Genomic DNA, 23,213 nt, shown 5'->3' with positions numbered 1-23,213 from the left:
TGCAATTTTAAATGATTCATAAAGTAGAAAGATGGCAGAACTAAAAAAAGACAAATATAAAAGCTTATGCTAATAGATCAAATAATAGGAGACAAAAGGTAAAATACTTAATCCTACTGAATCAAAAGCAGATTAAATCAGCTTCTTAAAAACATTATCACAAAGATGAATTTCAGTATCTGTTTAAAGTGATGGTTTTGTCATTTGTTAAAGAGTTACTAGGGGAACAAAATGATATTTTGCTCTCTACATTTTAAAATCTCCAAAAGATTAACAAAGTCAAAGTAGAGGAATAAAAATCATGAAAGAACAGTAAATAGGGCCCACAAGGAAAATTCAAGCTTCAGCAGTTCTAACAAGAGGAAAAAAATATGCAATGAACTATCTTTTCACTGTATTAGAAAAAAAACAAACCAAAGTATTTCTATTATTTCATGAAAGGTTAAACAAAAGTGATTATATGCCTTCCAGCTGTCTGAGAAAAAAGCAGGGGCAAACATAAGAAAACCTCTCTTGACAAGACAGAGAGCTATTAATGTTGAAAGAAGACACAAGAAAAAAAGTCATCTCTCTACGTCTTAAATTCTGAAAACAGAACAAGTAAAAAGGTTTAAACATTTTTCTGCCTGGAGATGGGGCAGATTTCTCATGACCCTTTTCGATTCTATACTCTGATCTATGGAGAAAAATACCCAACTCCTTTCAATGTAAATGAGTCCTAAGTTACTACTATGTAGAGAGAAGGAATTTTTCTTCTTTGACCTGCCAGGTTTTAATGGTCAATGTTGTACTCCAAGATCCAATTAAGGCCAGCAGCACAACCACAGTAAGAAACAAAACAAACATACCTCCCGTTCTTCCATTACCAATTTGGAGAGCAGGCTGAAGGCTTCTTTCGTTTTGCAATAAATGAGGCAAATGATAATAAATACTTGGCACTTGAAGAGATTTTTTGCTTGTTAACTCCTTTAATAGCTTTAGGGTATTATCTAAAACAAAAAAGCATAATTAATGTACAGGATCACCTTCCTTACAGAAGTTGCTGATTTTACAAATACAGCAGCTAAAATTTATGAGAACTAGAACTCAAGAATTTTCTTTCCTGACTTCATACTTTGGTGAATAAGATCTCCATTTAAAGTGAAAAAGACATTTCTGCAACCAGAGTCTCACAGTCGTGATGTTGGTAGCACTGAATGAAGCCAAAGAACCGTGAGAAGGTGGATGCTTTCATCATTTGTTGTTATGACAGTTCAGAACACAGGCCCTGCAGAACACATTCTAAACAAGCTACCCAATTATGAAAATGTAATAGGGACATTTACCACCAATAACTTTCACTTTCCTATGCTATTCTATTTTACTGAATTTTCACATGGAAGTTGCTCCCGGCCCCGAAAAAATTCAAGTATAATAATTTAAACAGTACAATTTGAGAATGTCCAGTACAGACCCTAACTTTCAAATAGTTTTTCTTGGAGGAGTTAATGAATCCTTTAATATAATATGAAATAAAAACTCAATCTGGTAGACAATACTGTTTCCAAAGTTCCAACTATAATATAATTTGACCTTTTAAATACAGAAGGTTAACAGTAAGGACTTAAAGTCTCACAGAAGATTTCTGTGCAAAACTATATGAAAATTCCATTAAAAATATAACAAGAACCCAAAATTCACAAAAGAAAAGCACAGGACTTATATTAATGTTTAATGAAATTAATGTTTAATCTCATAAGTAAAGAAACGATTATGAATTACAATACAGAAATTTCAACCTATTAACTTAGCATAAGATTAAATAATAATATTAAATATTGTGATAATGTGACCTATGTTTCAGCTACTCAGAAGAGCACTGAAAACCCTAAAACATTTGTCTTATTAATAATTTCCCTCCTAGGAATTTCACTTTTATGCACTCAATAAATACTTAGTGATTATCTATTTTATCCCAGCCACTGTGTCATGTGTTTAGAAATCAAGAATCATCAAAACATAGATCCTTGTTGTTGTTGTTTTTTTTTTAAAAAAGGTGATCCTTGCTTTTAAGGAAGTTATAATGTAATAAAATAACTTGAGGGCTGCCAGAAATGTGACCAATTTATACACAAAGATGTTCATCACAGAGTTACAAGTTAGAGAGACAAAAAACCACACGGAAAAATCCTATTTGCCTAATAGTAGAAAAATATTTAATACATTATCGTATATGATTAACAGACATATGTCCATTGAAAATGGTGTTTCTGAAAAACATCCATTGACACAGTAAAATGTTAATAGCCTATTTCAAAAGTAAAACTGAGGTTCTGATATACAATCCCAATTCCAAAGAAAAAACATACATGGAAAAAAGACTAGAAGGAAACAAAAAATGTTAACAGAAATCACTTAGCAGCAGACTTATAGCTAGTTTATATTTTATTCTCTCTACCATTCCATAATTTTAAATGTTTCTGTGCCATAACAGGAGAGGAAGCATAGAGCATGAAAATTTAAAAATCAGGTCAGGCAGTGGCCTGCTTGATCAATCTAAAGACAAGAGGAATGAATGATAAAAGATGGGAAAAGATGATAATTGAAAAAGTGTTCTAATCTTGAAAGATGACATAAATTTCGAGGCAACTGATTACATACATATGTCAATTTAATCATCAGACTAAGAAAAGCACAGAAACGGAGAAAGGATCATTGGCATTCATCTTACTCTAACCAGAAGTTCTTAGAGAGGGAATAGATCAGACACCCTCCAAAAGTACCCACTATAATAAAGCCATATTTTTTTCTTATAAGTCACAGATAAGAATACGAATTGCCTCAAATAGCTCAAAGGTTATCCAGAGTCTATCTACGGTCCACACAGGTCACAACATAAAACATGTAAAAATGCAAAATTAAATTTTAATCTCATTTGGAATACGTTTTTTAAAAGATCTGTTTTTTTTTGCTATTAGGGAAATTCGTACAACTGAAATCTAAATCAACATTACTCTCTTACAACCACATTTAGCAATTAATAAAATTTTTTTTATCATTTACCATTATAGGGAAGTTTTGTGTGATGTTTCTCTCTGAAAACAGTTAATAAATGTTGGCTGAAAAGCTATTTTACACAACTTCCAAATAAATTATGAAAATTCTATTTTCAAAGGGTTATGTGAAATAAAACTAAAGTATCATTTGTACCTGAAAATTTATTTAATGAATCCTTACTTCCATTTGTTTCTGCTCCTACACGCTTGAACTGCTGTACAATGGCATTTAATTCAGAAGAGCGCTGCGAGATTCTATGTTCAGCTATTCGAAGACGTTCTTTCAAGGCAAGAAACTCTCGTTGATAAGCAATCAGTTTTTCTAGAAGCAAAACCAAAAGTTTTTAATATATTTCTTTAAAAAAAAACATAAAATATAACTGTAAGATCAGAAATTTAAAAGTCACATTTTCCAGAAAAAGATACTCATGTATTGATAAAGGATTAAAAATTGGGGTGCCTGGGTGGCTCAGTCAGTTAAGCATCTGCCTTTGGCTCAAGTCATGATGCCAGAGTCCTGGGATCAAGCCCCTCATCAGGCTCTCTGCTCAGTGCCTGCTTCTGCTTCTCCCTCTCCCTGCCACTCTGCCTACTTGTGCGTTCTCTTTCTCTGTCAAATAAATAAATAAAATCTTAAAAAAAAAAAAAGTCCCAACCAGTTAAATATAACAAAGCTTCCACTAACATAATGCTCTATTTTTAATGTTAGAAAGCAATTTATTTTTTCCTGAGATTTTCTTTAAATTTTATTTTATTTTTTTAGAGTTTTCGTGAGTTTTATTTTTTTCTTTTTTTTATTGGTGTTCAATTATTGCCAACATATAGCATAACACCCAGTGCTGATCCCACCGAGTGCCCCCCTCAGTGCCCATCACCCAGTTACCTCCACCCCCCGCCCACCTCCCCTTCCACTACCCCTTGTTCATTTCCCAGAGTTAGGTGTCTCTCATGTTTTGTCACCCTCACTGATATTTTCACGCCTTTCCCTTTATTCCTTTTCACTAATTTTTATATTCCCCAAATGAATGAGACCATATAATGTTTGTCCTTCTCCGATTGACTTATTTCACTCAGCATAATACCCTCCAGGTCCATCCACATAGAAGCAAATGGTGGGTATTCTAATGGCTGAGGAATATTCCATTGTATACATTAAATTTGATTTTAATTCAATTTATTAAACATACAGCATATTACTAGTTTCAGGGGTAGAATCTAGTGATTCATCAGTTGCATATAACACCTAGTGCTCATTCCATCAAGTGCCCTTCTTAATGCCCATCACCTAATTCCCCATCCTCCCACCACCTCCCCTCCAGCAACCCTTAATTTGTTCCCTATAGTTAAGAATTTCTTACAGTTTGTAAGCACTTTCTACTTAGCACTTCAGAATGTAAAGATAGAGAAAAAAAAGAACAAAAGATTTTAGAATTAACACTTCAAGCATAATACTAACATCATTTTTCAAAAGATTTAAAGAACTATAAAGACCTTATTTGTATTAAGAAGACAGAGATGAAGTATTGAAATTGATGATAATGTATCTAATAATAAAATGAATATTACCTCTTTTATATATAGCATAATCATTTATTTCCATAGGCTGTTTCCTATGTACTTCCTATTCAGGCAAAGATTTCCCTAGGCCAGACTTTGGCCAAATTTCTGATTCCTAAAAACTCTAACAGGCAGATGTAAAATAAACTGGGATGACCCCAGTTAAAAGTCATCCATTTTAATTTGAGAGAATCACAGGTCAGGAAAACCTGATCTGGGAAATAAAAGTGGATTTTATGAGGATAAATGTAGACACTGAAACAACAGTATGAGACAGCTCAGAGAGACAAAGTGCACAGTGAGAAGAAGCCTAAGGACAGAACTTGACATCAAAATCTAAGACACGGTGGAAGAGACAGCATTCATTAATCTCGATCAACAATGCTGAAAGATAGCTGAGGTTATGGAGCAGTAGGAGTAATTTCCACAACCTCATTAAATTAAGAGAAACCCGAACAATGGTTTTCAACTTCTGTATCAAGCTAGATAATCCAAAGCTACTATTTTGACATCTAAACAAAACACACTTTAGAAAGACTACTTTTTTACTTAATATTATCTCTGCTTTATTCAAGGATAGACTCAATTTAAGAAACAGACTTACAAAAAATAAATCTGTATGTTTCATAAAGCTAGTCTTAAAAAAGGCAATTATGTTGTTCCTTGTCCCTTATACAAAAGCCCACACAGTAAACATCTCTTCAGAATTTTGTGGCAGGGATAAAAAAAAGTCTGTCCTGCTCAACTGTCATTCTTCCCTATAATGAACAAGGACAGCCATGTAAGTAGCTGTATTCCCCTTAACTTGCTGGCTTTAGAAGGTAAAGAAGAGCAGGCTGTGATTAGGAAGGGACTATACGGAACTTTGAGGTGCCAGCAAGATTCTCATCACTGACCTGGGTAGTGGTCCAATAAAATTCATTATTATACATTCACAATTTAGATACTTGTCCATATGCACAAACTTGTTAAATGTCAAAAAGATACTATTCCCAAACACAAAACTATAAACAATTATACTCTCACAAAGACTGTAACAATTATAACAAGAGATACCCAAGATTCATGTGATGAAAACTACAGACCCCTTACCGATACCTTATAATAGAAGAATAAATGAAGTTGTGTCTTAATCCTAAGTGAGAAGACTCAATCTTGAAAGAAAAGAGGGAGGGAGGGAGGGAGGGAGGGAGGGAGGGAGGGAAGGAAGGAAGGAAGGAAGGAAGGAAGGAAGGAAGGAAGGAAGGAAGGAAGGAAGGAAGGAAGGGGAAGGGGGGAAGGAAAGGGGAAGGGGAGAAGGAAAGGGGAAGGGGGGAAGGAAAGGGGAAGGGGGGAAGGAAAGGGGAAGGGGGAAAGGAAAGGGGAAGGGGGAAAGGAAAGGAAAGGAAAGGGGAAGGGGGGAAGGAAAGGGGAAAAGGAAAGGGGAAGGGGGAGGGAGGGAGGGAGGAAAGAAAGAAAGAAAAGAAAAGAAAAGAAAAGAAAAGAAAAGAAAAGAAAAGAAAAGAAAAGAAAAGAAAAGAAAAGAGAGAAAAGAAAAAAGAAAAGAAGAGAAGAGAAGAGAAGAGAAGAGAAGAGAAGAGAAGAGAAGAGAAGAGAAGAGAAAGGAAGGAAGGAAGGAAGGAAGGAAGGAAGGAAGGAAGGAAGGAAGGAAGGAAGAAAGAAAGAAAGAAAGAAAGAGAAAGTCTACCATAAGTTAAAGAATAAATTTAATACAATACCTTTCAAAAAATAATGAAACTTTTTTGGAATGAATTTTTACATGTGATTCTAAAATTCATCTAGGAGAGAGAATGTTTTTAAAGAGAAAAAATCAATAAATAATAAAGGGGAAACTTGCTCTGAGATCAGAACACATTAGAAGGGTATCAAAAAAAAAAAAAAAAAAAAAGAAGGCTATTGAAATTAAAACAGTAATGGTTGCCAGGTCCAGACAGTATCAACAAGGGCCGATTACATCAGGCAGGCTGTGTTCAAAATTAGTGTGAATGAATGGTCCTCTTGGTTCCTCCCTCTTTATGTGAGCAAGTTAAAATTCTCTAGCACTCATGCAGTTAGTTTCTTGACATCAACCACCCAAAAGAGAATTAGAACTCTCTGGAGAAATAAGTTGAAGATCAAATTGAAACAATCTGGTGTAAAGTAAGAAAACATTATTTAAAAAAAAAAAAAAAAAAAAAGACAGGACTTGTCAAAAGGGCTCAGCAAGGTACTTGAAGGGCTCCTGACCAAATTAGGGACAATGTAAAGTACAAAACAAATACTGATAGTAACAGATGAGGAAGATGTCTTTCTTATAGCAGAATGCCAACTAATAAATGTAGAAAGAATGATGAATGTTGGAAAAATCACCATTTTGCAACTATCAAAGCAATAACGGATTCAGGCAAGAATAAAAAACAGATGCTAAAACTAGCAGGTGGAAGTGTGCTGAAGAACAGGATATGTACATATCTCCCTACAAAGTACTTGGTAATTAACAAAGGGAAAATATGCTAATTTTACCATGGATAAAACTAGCAGATATCTTATTTAAGGGACCAAAGTTCACATCAGCAACTAGAAAACAGATATGACATGCTTCCCAATGTAATGCACAGAGGATACACCTCATTTATGTGGCATTTCTGCCTAAAAGGCATAATCTGAATCTAATCTCAAGGAAACATCAGACAAGATACAAAACAAAAGGCTTATACTATAAAAAATGCCAAGGTCATCAAAGACAAAGGCTTGTTAGGAAGTGCAGCAGATCTTTAAAGAGGCTAAAGGAGACATGACAACTCAATGCAAAAGCACAGTCCTGGGCTGAATCTTGGATCAGCAAAACTAAATTCTACAAAGAACATTACTGGAAAAAAATAATAGAATATAGACTATATATTTGTGCTCATGTTAAATTGCCCAAGTTTGATACTCATAATGAATACTTTAGTAGAATTCCTTGTTCCTAGGAAATAAACATTAAATTAGGGGTAAAAAGGCAGGATTTCTGTAATTTACACCCAAATAGTTCTAAAAAGAAAAATTATCTACAAATAGAAAGATGATAAAGGCAAAATATTCACAATAGGTGAAATGTATTGAAAAGTCTGGGACATCTGGGTGGCTCAGTGGTTGAGCATCTGCCTTTGGCTCAGGGAGTGATCCAGGGTCCTGGGATCAAGTCCCACATTGGGCTCCCTGCAGGGAGCCTGCTTCTCCCTCTTCCTGTGTCTCTACCTCTCTCTCATGAATAAATCTTAAAAAAAAAAAAAAAGAAAAAAGGAAAAGAAATGTATAGAAAAGTCATTTTGTACTATACCCTTGTAACAACTTCATTTGAAACTTTTTTAAAAAGTAGGCTAGAGGACTGGATGGCACACAGGTTAGGTCTTTCAGCAGCTCTTGATTGGGAAGGTGGGATATGGACCTGAGGGCAGTCTCTGTTCCTACATGCCATTTTCTTGGTACTTTTTGAACCCAGAGGCCAGCTTCACCAAGGAGGGAGAGTGACCAGTACCAGCAGAGAAATACCCCTACTCCTAATTCCAAAACACTGCCCTGCTTTGAGGTGACTTGGACATGCTCCTGAAAAGATTCCTTGGGCCTGCGGAGTGCTAGATAAAGTCCTAAGTATTTTCTTTCAGCCCAAATGCCAGTGCTGCTCTAAGCCCAAAGCCCACAGCTAAGAACGGGCTCCAGATGGGTCATTTCCCATATCTCACATCCATCTTTTGTTTCTAACTCCACCTGTCAATATGAAAAGGGTTCACTCCATATATCAGAGCAAGTCCATTCTCCAGCTAGAAAGCCATGTCAAAGAAAAAGAGTATGTGTGGTAAAAGTCCTCTGCTAGACCTGCTAGGAATACCACAGGATGCTGTTGGCTCCTTTGAACACAAAGAAGTTACATATAATCTTCCCACAGCCCTCCCAGGAGTGCAGTCCATTCTCCATCACCTACCCAAACACAGGCTAACTAGTGACTTCCAGAATTTTCTCCACCTATATTTTTCACAATATTACACTGCTCCCTGTGGAGATAGATGTATCATCCCAGAAGTTAAATTCAAACTTTAGCGTAACAGACAAAAAAAAAAAATTCCTTCAAATTAATGATCATGTTTGACAATTCCCTGTTTTTAACATTAGGAGCACAATGCTTATTTTTGCTTTTCTTTAATCATTTCAATCAGTTTCTGTTGGGGGACTGGCAAGAAACTGTGGGAATTCTGATACCATCATCTTAATGGGAAATGCCTAATTTTGTTTGGTTGGTTTTTATTGTAGACAAAATCTTAACTTTTTTAATTGTAGAAAATTATATATTCAGATGAGACAATGAATGAAAGTACAAATCATGTTGTGTGAACCTAAGACTCTGAAACATATAAAAATTTCCAAAGAAACCATTTTAATTTCTTCAAAGCAAATAAGCCAGTTTTCCAGTGAAAAGCATACCTTTAGGTCCTCAAAGGCTTATTAGGTTGAACCATATGAAACTGCTGGTATTTGATCATTTTTGACAAAAATGGCAATTTCAGATGGCTCAACAATTCTTTGGAGTCAACAATTTAAAAATATGTGACCAATATATACAATACACCAATACGATATGAAAAATTAACACAAACTGGTAATAAAAACTAATCCCAATACATAATATATAAAAACAGAACAAAAGACTTCATTTTTCAAATAATAGTACACTCTTTATTAGCAAGATGTGGAGGATACTACTGAATTCTATGAGCTAATGTTAAAAACTGGCTTTTAATAAAAATTATCAAAAACTAAATCCACATTTAAATTTCTTAATTTTAAAATATATTAAATAGGGATCCCTGGGTGGCGCAGCGGTTTGGCGCCTGCCTTTGGCCCAGGGCGTGATCCTGGAGACCCGGGATCAAATCCCACGTCGGGCTCCCAGTGCATGGAGCCTGCTTCTCCCTCTGCCTGTGTCTCTGCCCCTCTCTCTCTCTCTCTGTGTGACTATCATAAATAAATAAAAATTTATAAAAAAAAATAAATAAAATATATTAAATAATAAAATTCTAGCCCTGGAAAGAATGTATATAAATAATCTGGTCCATCCCTCTGTCCTTTAGTACTCTAATGAAATAATGCAACAGATAAATATTTTAAAATTTCTAAAGGAGTGAGGAGCTCTCTTAGAAAAAGATTCCACAATTTAACAAGCCTTATTTTTCAGGAAGTCATTGCCTTTGAATAACATTTCACTTCACATTCATCATTCTTATACAACCATTTTTTTAAAAAGAAGGCCCAGCTGAAATTATGGGCAATTTCCTACTTAAAAATCTCTTAAAAAATAAAAGAACTGGATTCATAAAGAGTTTAGAAGAACTAGTCTAGAAAAGCCAAAAGACAGGGGAGCAGGAGTCCAAATGAGATAGGTTGAATGGAATGCGCACAGACAATCCTAATTAGAATGGATAACTAAAAGTTACAAACAGGACTTAGTATCTCATTCTCTAACTTTACTGAGTGTAAGAATTACATGGAAGAGACTGTTAAAACACAAAATTCTGGATGCCATCTCCAGAGATTTTGATTTAGTAGGTCTGAAATTGTGCTTAAAAATTTTAAATAACAAGAGCACCTGGATGGCTCAGTTGGTTAGGCATCCAACTCTTGACCTCAGCTCAGGTCATGATCTCAGTTGTGTGATCGAGCCCTGCATCAGGCTCCATGCATAAAATTCTCTCTCTCCCTCTCCATCTCCCTCTGTCCCACCCCTCTTAAAAAAAGAAAATTCAAACAAGCTTCAATGTGATGCTGAGTCACTCACTGAGCAGCACTGAGGTAACCAATACTGTCCTCAAAGTAGGTCTAGAATCAAGCAGCCTGTAAATTTGCATAGTTCTACTACCTACCAGCTGCTCCTCCTCTCTCTGGCTTGCAAGTTAAAGGAACCAGGGACAGAAGGATGCCATTAAAATGTTCAGGACATAATCCTCAAGATTACACTTGGGGCACAGAGAGATTTCAAAATGTCCAGTGGACATCTATTTCCAAGGCCCTCTTAAGAATTATGTAGAATTACCGAGATCCCTGGGTGGCTCAGCGGTTTAGCACCTGCCTTCGGCCCAAGGCATGATCCTGGAGTCCCGGGATCGAGTCCCATATCAGGCTCCCTGCATGGAGCCTGCTTCTCCCTCTGCCTGTCTCTCTCTCTCTCTCTCATGAATAAATAAATAAGATCTTTTAAAAAAAAATTATGTAGCATTACCAAAATCATTCCCTGTTTCTGGAGTATTCTTCTCAGGATCCATACAAGCATGGATTAGAAAAAGACCTGAATCATTCTATATCCGAAAGGGAAAATGGGGCTCATAGATATACAGAATCATATACTTTAAATTAAAACAATGAAAAAATAAAAAATAAAAATATAAATTAAAACAATGAGTAAAATTCCTCCGTTCTCTTACATGTTTTCGCTATGCTTATAAAACATACTAACTAGTGAATGAATACCAGATAAGCTATGGTTGAGAAGTTGTCTGGAATACAATCGTTATTTGTGAGTTGTCCCCGAAGTAATATAATCATTAACAATGTTATTCAAAACAGACTTCCAGGTAGAGGCTTAATAAGTTAAAATCTATCCACTGACCTTATAAAGCACAATCCCTGAAAACAATCAAATGACCCGTTACAACAGACTCCTAGAAATATTTTCTTCATCTAAATAGCTGCAAATCATTTCTCTGAGAACTGGGCAATCTCTTTTCAGCAATTATCCTAAAGTCCCAAATTCCATCATTATAGTGAAATGAGATGAAAAAAAGAATAATAAACTACATAACTTAGGATAATGCTTACTAGAGTATATTTAGCCATATTTTTATAATCATTCTTTACTTTTAAAATATATCAACAATTTTATTAAACTTGATTTTTAAAAATTCAAAAAGTTATAAGGAGCTTGGAGTAAAAATTATCAGTCATGAACTCTTTTTCTTAAGTACTAAAACTAACTGGCAGACATGTTCCAAAATGCTGCTTTGTTTCAAAAGAAAAATTGTATTCTAGGGGCTCCTGGGTGGCTCAGTCAGTTGAGCATCTGCCTTTGGCTCAGATGGGGTCCTGGGATGGAGCCCTGAGTCGGGCTACCCGCTCTCTCCTAAGTGCTCACTCTCAAATAAATAAAATCTTTTAAAAAGATTGTATTCTAGAATATATAATGAGGGCAGCCCAGGTGGCTCAGCGGTTTAGCGTTGCTGCCTTCAGCCCAGGGCGTGATCCTGGAGACCTGGGATCAAGTCCCGCGCCGGACTCCCTGCATGGAGCCTGCTTCTCCCTCTGCCTGTGTCTCTGTCTCTCTCTCATGAATAAATAAATAAAGCCTAAAAAAAAAATTATATATATATATATATAATGATATGTATTTTCCCATGAAGACTCCCTGAAGACAGAGCATTACTTTCTACATTAGAATCATCTTTATTAGGGACGCCTGGGTGGCTCAGAGCACCTGCCTTCGGCTCAGGGCGTGATCCTGGGGTCCTGGGATCAAGTCCCGCATCGGGCTCCCTGCAAGGAGCCTGCTTCTCCCTCTGCCTAGGTCTCTGTCTCTCTCAATCTCTCTCTCCCATTAATAAGTAAATAAATAATTTTTAAAAAAGAAAAAAAAAGAATCATCTTTATTTAAAAAGCAGAATACTGACCATTAGCCAATCCTACACTATGGACTGCCCCTACCAATCAACATGTCCTCTTTCTGGATCTCCTTCAATAGATCAGGTTATTCCTTTTAAGATCTAGTTTGTGCTTTTTTTCTTCCCTCCTTTTCTACCTTCCTCTTGTTCCTTTTTTTCCACTTTTCTCTCCTACTACTCTTCTGCAAAACCCTTTTCAAATTCTTCTGTGTTTCTTTCTGGACTTCTCATTTTCATCCACAAAACTTCACAGCTCTTACCCCATTTTTCTTTCATATTATTCACACTCCCCGCATCCACCCTGCAAAATCTCCACCTTCTCTGTTGTCTTTGTTTTCAATTACTGGAGACTTTTTTTTTCCTCCAATTGACCTAAGTAGTCCAATTGCCTGGAGATACTAATTTTGTTGTTTTTGCAAACTTCACTAAAAACAATCGAGAACTTAGGATTTTTCCTTCTTGGAACCACAATGGCCAAAAAAAAAAAAAAAAGAAAAGAAAATTGACAGGAAAACATTTTCACAATTAAATCAGAAAATGAATGTAGAGAGACAGGTAAGATCACCCTAAACCCATAATGTTGATGAAACATTATAAAAGATTATAAAAGTGAAATATCAGACGATGACTCTTCAGATGACAATATCATGAATGAATTTTATCAAGATCAAGGCTTCCAGCTACAGATCAAAACAGAGATCCTCCTAGTCTTCCCACTAAGCATAATAAAACTCCTGGACTTTACATATTATAAATACAAAGACAACCCAGCGGTAGAGAGAAGGCAGCAGATAGAAGGGACAGTGGAGTCAAAGAACAACACATGGGGAGTTCTCAGTCTCTTCTTTCTGCTTCATATATTCCAGATTGCATACTGGAGAAGCCAGCATCCTGGAAGCACCATAGAGGCACAAAAACACCCCCGGAAAAACTGCTCTCTCTTGCCAAAGGACTAAGGATGGAGCAAGAAAACTTTGAGACAATAACCACTATATTTCTGACCAAATACCATGAAAACAACCAGAGTCCCATCTTCATCCCAATGGCAAAAGACAATCACAAAGTCCAGACCTCCACCCCTGTCTGACTGTAACAAGGCTGCCGGCACGTGTGTGCGCGCGCGCACACACACACACACGAACATACACACCACACACGGGTAATATAAAAAAAGACTATGTGCAGGGCATCTGGGTGGTGCAGTTGATTGATTATCTGACTCTTGGTTTCACCTCAGGTCGTGATCTTGGGCTCATGAGATTGAGCCCCACATCAGGCTCTGTGCAGAGTCTGCTTCAGATTCTCTTTCCCTCTGCCCCTCCTGCTCATGCTCTCTTTCTCTCTAAAATAAAGAAATCTAAAACAGAAAAGAAAGACAAGACTGTGTTAAGAGTGAGGACTTACTTCATCCCTCAGCAAAATGTGCCCCTGATTATCTACTGATAATGTGCTTGAAACAATGAAAAGCACTAACAGGTACATTCCCGTCTGCCAGCCAGGTGGCATCATCAGAGGCCTAATAGGGAACCAATCTCCCACCACTGCACAACTGTAATGAGGAGCCCCTTTCCACTGGGAACAAGCAAGGAGGATGGACTTCTACCTCACAAGGCAGTAATAAGGTGGAGTGCCAATCTACCTTATTACTTCCACCTTCCACATTATTTGGCCACCTTCCACCAAATTTTGGATTTGGCGACTTCCCCTCCAAATCCAAAAACAGTGTCAGAAAAGACCAGCTAAGGGGTACCTGGGTGGCTCAGTGAAGCATCTGATTTCAGCTCAGGTCATGATCTCAGGGCCCTGGAATCAAGCCCCACATCAGGCTCCCCACAGTGGGGAGTCTGCTTGTCTCTCTCCCTCTTCTTTTGCCCCTCCCCCTGCTCAGTTCTGTCTCTCCTTCAAATAAATTAATTAATTAAATATTTTAAAAAAGAAAAGGCCAGCTAAGACAGAAACTTCAGACCAAGAGTCTCATAAGATAATACTGAAAATGCCCTGGTTAGATGAAAACCACTCATTACACTAAGAATCAGGACAATTTCAACTTGAAAGAGAAAAGACAATCAGTAAATGCCAACACCAAGATGACACAGATATTGAAATTATCTGATAAAGGTTTAAGAGCAACCATCATAAAAATGTTTCAACAGGCAAATTTTTTAAAAATTGAAAAAAAACCAAACCCTACACAAAGAAATAGAAAAGATATAAAATCAAATGAAAATTTTATACAAGAAAATACCATAACTGAAATTTAAAAAATTTAATGTATGGGCTCAACAGCAGAATGAAGAAGAAAGAAGAAAGTGTCAGTGAATCTTGAGAAGACAACCAAAATTGCCCAATCTGAACAACAAAGAGAAAAACCGCTCAGAAAAAAAAAGTCAAACAATCTCAGGAACTTTGATACTATAACAAAAAAGATCTAACATTCCTGTCAATAGAGTCCCAGAAGGAAAAGACAAAGACAGTGGGGTGGAACAAGAATTAGGAAAAATAATGGCTACAATTACTCAAATTTGGCAAAAATATAAACACACATAAAGATGTAAGAAGCTGAGAAAATAACAAAAAAGATAACCCCCCACCCCCCCAAAAAAAAACCTGTACCAAGCAACACCATAAATGAATTTCAGAAACTAGATACAAAGAAAAAAATCTTGACAGCAGCCGGAGATAAATGGCACAGTATCTACAGGGAAAAAAATAATAATAATTTGAATAACTGCAGATGTCTCCTCAGAAATCATGGCAGCCAGAAGAAAGTAGCATGACATTTTTCAAGTACTGGGTAAAAAAAAAAAAAAAAAAAAAAGAACTACCAACCCCAAATTCCCCATCCAGCAAAACTATCAAACCAAGACATTCTCCAAAGGAAAACTAATGGAAATTTTCATCAGCACATCTACCCTAGAAGAATGGCTAAAAGGAGGTTCTTGAAATGGAAAGGATAAAAGAAGGAATCTTGGAACATCCTTCTTGGAACATCAGGAAGGAAGAACCAAAAGCAAAAATAGGGTAAACACAACAGATGTTTCTGCTTTTTTCGAGGTTGCCAAATTATGTTTGGTAGTTGAAGCAAAAAGTGTAATGTCTATGTACATTATCAATACAGAGAAAACATTTTATAACAATTATAAACTGTGGAGGCTAAGGGGCTTTAAAGGAAATAGGTTTCTATATTTCACTCAAACTGATAAAATGCCAATAGCAGTAGACTGCAATAAGTTATATATATACAACAACCAGAGAAACCACTAAAATATCTATACAGAGGGATATACTCAAAAACACTAAAGATAAATAATAATGTGATTTTTTAAATTTCCTTTTTATTTTTGAGTGAGATTGCATGGCATGGGATAGCATATAATTGGATTATGGTTTTTTTAAGATTTTATTTTTATTTTTGAGAGAGAAGGCCCAGGTGTGGAGGGGTAGGGAGAGAGGGACAAAGTGAGAATTACAAGCAGACTCCCTGCTGAGCATGGAGCCTGAAGTGCAGGGCTTGATCCTGCAACCCTGAGATCAGAACTTAAGCTAAAACCAAGAATTGGCCACTCAACTGACTGTGCCACCCAGGTGCCCCTGGATTATGTGTTTTTAAACCACTCTACCAATCTTTTAATTGGTAATTTTAGACTGTTAACATTTAATGTGATTAGTGATGTTAGGCTTTATAAAGTCCTGTCATTTTATTTTTATTCACTATTCTCTCCTTTTATGTTGCTGTTTCTCTGTTTATTTTCCTACCTTCTTAAGGATTGTTTGAATGTTTTAAAAATTGCATTGTTATTGGGGGACCTGTGTGGCTCAGTTGTTTAAGCACCTGCCTTTTGCTCAGGTCATGATCCCAGGGTCTTGGGACATCAGGCTCACATCAGGCTCCTGGCTTCTCCCTCTGCACCTCTCCCTCCTTGTGCATGCACATGCTCACTCTCACTCTCTTCTCTCTCTCTTAAATAAATAAATTTTTAAAAGAAAAAGGAACAAACTATTCAAATAACTGACAACTTGGATGGACTTCAATTATGCTGAATTCAAAACATCAACTGTAATAATAGGTCGCATACTGTATGATTCCATTTGTGTAACACTTTCAACATGACAAAGTTATAGTAAGGAATAACAGATTAGTGGTCACCAGGAGTTAGGGAGGCAGGGGACAGAGGAACAGATGGGACTATAAAGGGGCGGCACAAGGGAGATATTTATGGTGATAAAATTGTTCTTTACCTTTGTACAAGAATCTGTACAAATGATAATATGGCAGAGAATTATACACACTCATAGTTTCAATGTCAGTTTCCTGATTTTGGCATTGTACATTACTCATATATAACTCATCATAAGAAGTAACCATTGGAGACAAATGGGAAGTTAGTTACACTGTATCTCTCTGTAGCATCTGTAGCTTCCTGTAATTCTATAATTATTTTAAATAGTTTTTTAGAAAGCAAAACAAAAAAGAACCAAAGGATGAACAAAAATTTCTAAGGACAAAAAGGAAATACAGCATTTTCTTCCAGTTGGTCATTCAACTAGAAGGACATCCTCACAATATTTGCCATAAAAAGTGAAAACATCCTGTTTTGCTAAAACGATGGATAATAGTATTCTCTTGACTAGCATGTATGTGTGCAAAAACATTTACTGGATTAGTTCCTAAACAGACAAATGGTAAAGGCTAATGCGCATATCAAAGTGATTAAAAAGAGATGATGCAGAAATGAAAAAACTTCACTAGGTTCATCATTCTAATTGCTGTTTATCAATTTAATAGTGAAAATGTTTTGCAATTAATAGCATCTTCAACAAAATTATCAAGTGTAAAAGTTCCCAAAAGTTTTGTGTTTTGATGATTAAAATGCAAAAGAACTGTAAGTAATGATGAGCTAGAACATACTAAAGATGTACTTAAAATCAGGAATTTCAAAAAAAAAAAATCAGGAATTACAATTTACAAGCAGAATGTGTTCCAGGTTCATGCATGATCATAATAGTTGATGAGCAGTTAGTTGTGTTCAAAGGACATTGTCTATTGGAATTTGTATACTTACCAAACCAGAAAAATGTACAAAAATGTGGCTTTGTTAAATTTAGATTATTAAAATTTACAATAAAGTTGTTTTTCACTACCCCTTTATTCTTATTTCTGTATTATTTGTAAAACTACTTACAGTGAAAATAAATGAAGGTTGTCCACTGGACGCAGATAAACATTGATAAAATAATAATGATAAAAATCATGTATATGATAATCATATAATAAAATGATAAAACAATATTTTTCCTGGTATAATGAGGGCTTTTAGATTGAGTTTAGGGAAATTGCCACTTTCATCCACAGCTCACCCTTTCCCACATTACTTAAGGTAAACCTCAGTTTGGGATTTCTACTCTTTAGAACGATGCTGCAGAAGGGTGGAAAGGATCAATGGATTCAATAGACATCTCGTTATTTAGTCTACTCTAGGATCTATTAAGACCTGTTAGTGGAACAGATCATCTACAATATTAATCCAACTTTACATCTCTTTCATGATGTAAGGACACACAGAGAGGATGGCCCTACTCATAAAATATCAGAGGTTGCAGTTGCTGCAAAAAATACACACCAAAAAAAAAAAAAATACACACCCTGAAGTTCTCATTTATAGGTTAAGCATACTTCTCAAAAATTCCTTAGGCCCTCTCTGAAGTTTTTCATGCACTGAAATTTCACCACATTTGCTTACTTTGGTGCTCATGGATCCTCACTTCTTCACATAGATGCCTCTATAAGCCCTCATTTTATCTCCACTTGGATTAGAATATAACTGTTCTCCACATCTTCTTGAATTCCCCTCCAGCTATTCTATGGATGATCACATAGCTTACCCTCCAAACTGGAAACTCTTAAGTGACTTCCTAGTTAACTCTCCAACATTACCTGTAATGTCACTTAGGATTATTTCTTGCTTCAACATTATCAAATTGCTTGGGTCTCTCCAAACTCACTATGAGTTTTAACCCTCTTAGTGCATGCTGTTTATCAGACCCACATTTCTCTTTCTTCATTTGATAAAATTCCATTCATCCTTCAAAACACTCTTTGGTCATCTTCCCCATGATGCTTTCTCTGACCTCTATCCTCTGTTTAGCTCCTCTTTGTCTTTTTTTTTTTTTTCTTTAAAGGTTTGACAGAGAGAAAAGAGAGAGAGAGCAAGCATGCACACTGTGGGCAGGGGCAGAACAAGAGAAGAGAGCCCAGAACCTGAGACAGGAATCAGTCTCACAACCCTGAGATCATGACCTGAGCCGAAATCAAGAGTTGGATACTTAATCAACCATAGCTCCTCTTTATCCTAACTACACTCCTATTTTATATCTACTACACTGCTATAATTACATATATATCTCCTTTTCCCTACTAAACTGTGAGCTTCATGATGGCAAATATGTCAGGAATTCCCAAGACCACACCCAGGTTCACTGATTCAGCAGCAGGACTCACAGTACTCAACATACAGTAGTATAAGCAAAGGGAAAAGGCACATAGGTAGAAGTCTGGAGGAAACCAGGTACAAGCATCCAGGTCTTTTCTCAGTGGAATAATACAGGACACACTTAATTCCTCCAGCAATGAATTCTGACAACACATGCAAAGTGTTATCTACCAGTAAAGCTCACTAGAGACTCAGTGCACAAGGCTGTTATTGGAGGCTAGTCATGTAAGCAAGCTCTGCCTAGCACATACCAATATTCCACACTCAAAGAAGGAAAGCAGATGTTCAGCATAAACCAAATTGCTCGTACAAATAATTTAGGCACAATAAGCCACTCATCATGTAGAGTAAGGTTTTTTTTTTTTAAGATTTTATTTATTTATTCATGAGAGACATGGGGGGAGAGAGAGAGAGGCAGAGACACAGGCAGAAGGAGAAGCAAGCTCCATGCAGGGAGCCTGACGTGGGACTCGGTCCTAGGTCTCCAGGATCACGCCCTGGGCTGAAGGTGAAGCTAAACCACTGAGCCACCCAGGCTGCCTGGAGAGTAAATTTTATACCAGTGTTTACCAGCCAAGTTCCCAGATTCAAGTCAAGTTCCAACCTTGCAAGCAAGCCTTTCTAATGATAAGCTGTCTCACATCTGTTAACTCTCTTTACAGCAGAAATCACATTTTAGATTTTTTTCCCCTACATGTCCGTGCCTTGTAGAATGCTAGGTAATTAGCAGCTATGCCAGTGAATGGCAAATCCTCTTAAATTAAAAAAAAAAAATTATAGAAACTGATATGTGTAAAATTCATCATAGCATTATTTATGTAGTTAAGCTAATGATTGTAAGTTTACAATAGAATGCTTTGGACCCACTAAACACCATGACATGGGAAACATCTGTGTTACATTAAGCAAAAACGTAGGTTATACAATGTGCCCAAAATGATGCCAATTACATTTATACTTAGCATAGTAGTTCTCAAACTTTTTGGTCTCAGAACTCCTTCACACTCTTCTAAATGAGAGGACCCCAAAGACCTTTTGTTTATGTGAATTATATCAATATTTACCATATTAGAAATCAAAACCAATTAACATGCAAAATAATTAAAATTATTTTAAAAATAAGCCCATTACATGTTAACATAAATAACATATTTTACAAAAAATAACTGTTTTTCTAAAACAAAAATTTAGTAGAGTGATATTTGCTCAAATCTAATGTCCTGCTTACCAAAATATAGCTGAATTCTCATAGCTGCTTCTGTTATTTGAGACTGAAAAAGGCAATAACCAAATAACTTATCAGTTTTTTTACAGTGATATTTGCTCAAATCTAATGTCCTGCTTACCAAAATATAGCTGAATTCTCATAGCTGCTTCTGTTATTTGAGACTGAAAAAGGCAATAACCAAATAACTTATCAGTTTTTTTACAAAAATAGTCTTGACTTTGTGAACCTCCTGAAGAGGTTCCCTCGAATCCTCATGTCCCTGAACCACATTGTGAGAACCACCAGTCCAGAAAAATGAGAGAAAACACACCAAAAACGTTAACATAGTTTTACCTACTAGATTCCGTTGACTAGCATTCTCTTTCAGGTTTCTCTTTTTTTTTTTTTTTTTTTTTTTTAAGATTTTATTCATTTATTCATGAGAGGCACATGGAGAGAGGAAGAGAGAAAAGCAGAGACACAGGCAGAGGGAGAAGCAGGCTCCGTGCAGGGAGCCCAACGTAGGACTCAATACCGGGTCTTCAGGATCAGGCCCTGGGCCGAAGGTGGCGCTAAACCACTGAGCCACCCGGGCTGCCCTCTCTTTCAGGTTTCTGTGCATTTATATTCTACTAAATAAGACTGATCTTTTTTTTTTTTTTTTTTTTTTTTTTTTTTAAGACTGATCTTTTAACTTTTTTTCTAGCTATTCTTGTCCACTACTGGTTTAAGGGTGCAATGTACTTTATCCATGTACCTTGTTAAACAATGGAGTCTAGAACTGGACAATTACTCATATCCCCAAAGCCTGGCTGGCAGTCTTTCTAAAGCATCACAAAAAATTCAGTTAGCTAATGTTCTGTAATAATTCAGTGTTCTCAATTTAGTCCTCCTCTAATATGTCAACCATGAATAATATCCTTTCAGAGCTAAGAATACGTCAAGCATAGATTTCCACACAACCTCTGAGCACAGCACATGCTTAAGCAGCTTTCCAACCTGGAAAAATTAGATTAAGAAAGTGTTTTAGGAAATGGATGGTAGCCAACTCAGCTGAACAGAAAATAATTCCACACTAGCAAGCCCAAGGGCTAAATCTGCCAATTTTAATATATAAATAAGAGAGGCAACTGGCCTACCTGGCAGCAGTTAGGTCTATATTCTAGCCCCTTCTCAGGTCCTGTTTTAAAATTAGGTCCTTATTTGTAATACCTCAGATTTTAAAGAGCTTTCTTTTTTTAGAAATTCAATATGGCAAAAACTTTACGCCATTGTTTTATGTGTATTTAGGACTTGAAGAATCCTAGTAATGGGTCTCGAGTCTGCCTCCAAATTCAAAATCACCTGATGGAACATTTTAAAAATGCCCAGGGGACTTCTAACTTCTAACATAACAGACTGAGGAGGCCCACAGATCCTCCTCCCAACAGCAACTGTGAAGCTAGCCAAACAAATCAAAAACAACCATTTCAGTGCTCTGGAAATCAATTAGAGACATACAACAAATTGTTTATTCATGAATACACTGCACTGTAAGAACCGAGTAAGTACGTGACTTTATTGCCAGAAACTGCCCTCATCCCTCCTCAGGTCTATCACTTCAGAAGTTCAACAAGGCAGAGGCAGGCCTTGAAAGCAGTAGATCCATGGTCACTACTAAAGGGGACTCACCTGATTTGGAGTGTGGGTCAAAGCGGCAACCTCTGAGGCAAATGAAAGAGAGGGTCAGGGGCTCCGCCAGCCTGAGGTCATTGTACTATAGGGAGCAAGCAATGGACGGGCAGACGGGCCAAGAGACTGAACATGGAGCCCCAGGAAGTGAGACAGTTATAGGGAGCTTACAAAGCTCCTCACAGGTCAGGCTGACTGGAGGCCATGAGCACAGCAGAGACCAGAGTGGGCCCAAGCCACCCACACATGCCTGGCTGACAGAACCCATACACACACGCACAGAGAAACAAACAGAGGCAAGAGGAAAGTAAAGCCACGACAGACTTGAAAACAGCCTGAAGTAGAACTGCTCAATGAGTACCCACCTATCAGCAGAGAATGGAGGTCTCACTGCCTCAAAGTGTTTGACTACAACCCCAACCAATATTTGGCTGAACACTATCCTATGCACTGAAAAATAAAAATAAAAGTGTAGAAAGATATCAGGAGTCACATACTGTGGGAGAGACAGACTTGGGAGATGTAGCTCACTCAAGCTACTAAACAAATAAGCAAGCAAAACTGCCAACAGCTTCAGGAATAAAATTTTTAGAAGAATCTACAGCTGCATCAACATATTATCTAAGATATACAGTAGTCAACAAACATTTACAAGCATACAAAGAAAAAAAGAAAGTGTGACCAGTACCTCAAGCAGAAAAAAATTAGAAGCAGTCCATAGAAATGGTCTCTGAGTGTTCCCAGATGTTGGAGTTAGCAGATGAAGACTTCAAAACAGCTAATATAAAAGAACTAAATAAAACCACATTTACAGAATTAAAAGAAAGTGATGTAATGAATAGAGAAAATAAAGAGGTAGAAATTATAAAACAAGATGGAAATTCTTGAGTTGAGGCTCAACCCCAGATTTTTTTTTTAATATTTTATTTATTTATTCATGAGAGACACAGAGAGAAAGGCAGAGACACAGGCAGAGGGAGAAGCAGGCTCCATGCAGGGAGCTCAATGTGGGACTCAATCCTGGGACTCCAGGATCACATCCTGGGCTGAAGGCGGCGCTAAGCCGCTGAGCCACTAGGGCTGCCCCAACCCCAGATTTCTGATAGCAAAAGAAAGAATCCATGAACTTGAAGTTAGATCAATAGAAAGTATCTAGTCTGAAAAATAGAGACAAAAGATTGACGAAAATTAAGCTATCATCAAGCATACCCAGAAGAGGAGAGAGAAAAAGTGTCAGGAAAGTATATGGGAAAAGTAATGGCCTTCCACAAAACAGGAATAGAGGGGAACTTCCTTAACTTGAGAAAAAATATCAACAAAAAAGTCTCCAGCTAACCCCACATTTAATGATGAAAAACTAGATACTCTCCTACTAAGATCAGGAGCAAGGCAAGGATGTCTGCTCTTACCACTCCTATTCAATATCATACTGGAAGTTCTGTATGATGCAAGAAAACAGGAAAAGAAAATAAAAAATATATAGATTGGAAAGAAACATAAAACTTTCACAAATGACAGTGTCTACATGAAAGACTCCAAAGGTCAACAAAAAAAAAACTCCTGAAACTAATAAACAATCATAACAAGG

General features: G+C 36.7%; 1 protein-coding gene across 7 annotated transcripts in view; it reads right to left on the bottom strand.

Annotated features, from left to right (window-relative positions):
- MGAT4A (alpha-1,3-mannosyl-glycoprotein 4-beta-N-acetylglucosaminyltransferase A) overlaps nt 1-23,213 on the bottom strand; it is a 154,987-nt gene that overhangs the window by 75,024 nt on the left and 56,750 nt on the right. For 5 of the 7 annotated variants that reach the window (XM_049115846.1, XM_049115847.1, XM_049115845.1 and 2 more), the window contains exons 3-4: nt 3,190-3,357; nt 849-989 (exon numbers count right to left, since the gene is read on the bottom strand). In XM_049115846.1, the coding sequence (XP_048971803.1) occupies nt 849-989; nt 3,190-3,357 (309 nt within the window). The remainder of the gene's footprint in view (nt 1-848; nt 990-3,189; nt 3,358-23,213) is intronic. The other 2 variants (XM_049115850.1, XM_049115849.1) reach the window with 1 other exon arrangement.

The sequence above is a fragment of the Canis lupus genome, chromosome 10, assembly GCF_003254725.2.
Source record: "Canis lupus dingo isolate Sandy chromosome 10, ASM325472v2, whole genome shotgun sequence".
Taxonomy (NCBI): Eukaryota; Metazoa; Chordata; class Mammalia; order Carnivora; family Canidae; genus Canis; species Canis lupus.
Note: the sequence above shows the minus strand (reverse complement) of the source record. Positions and strands in the feature narration are given on the sequence as shown.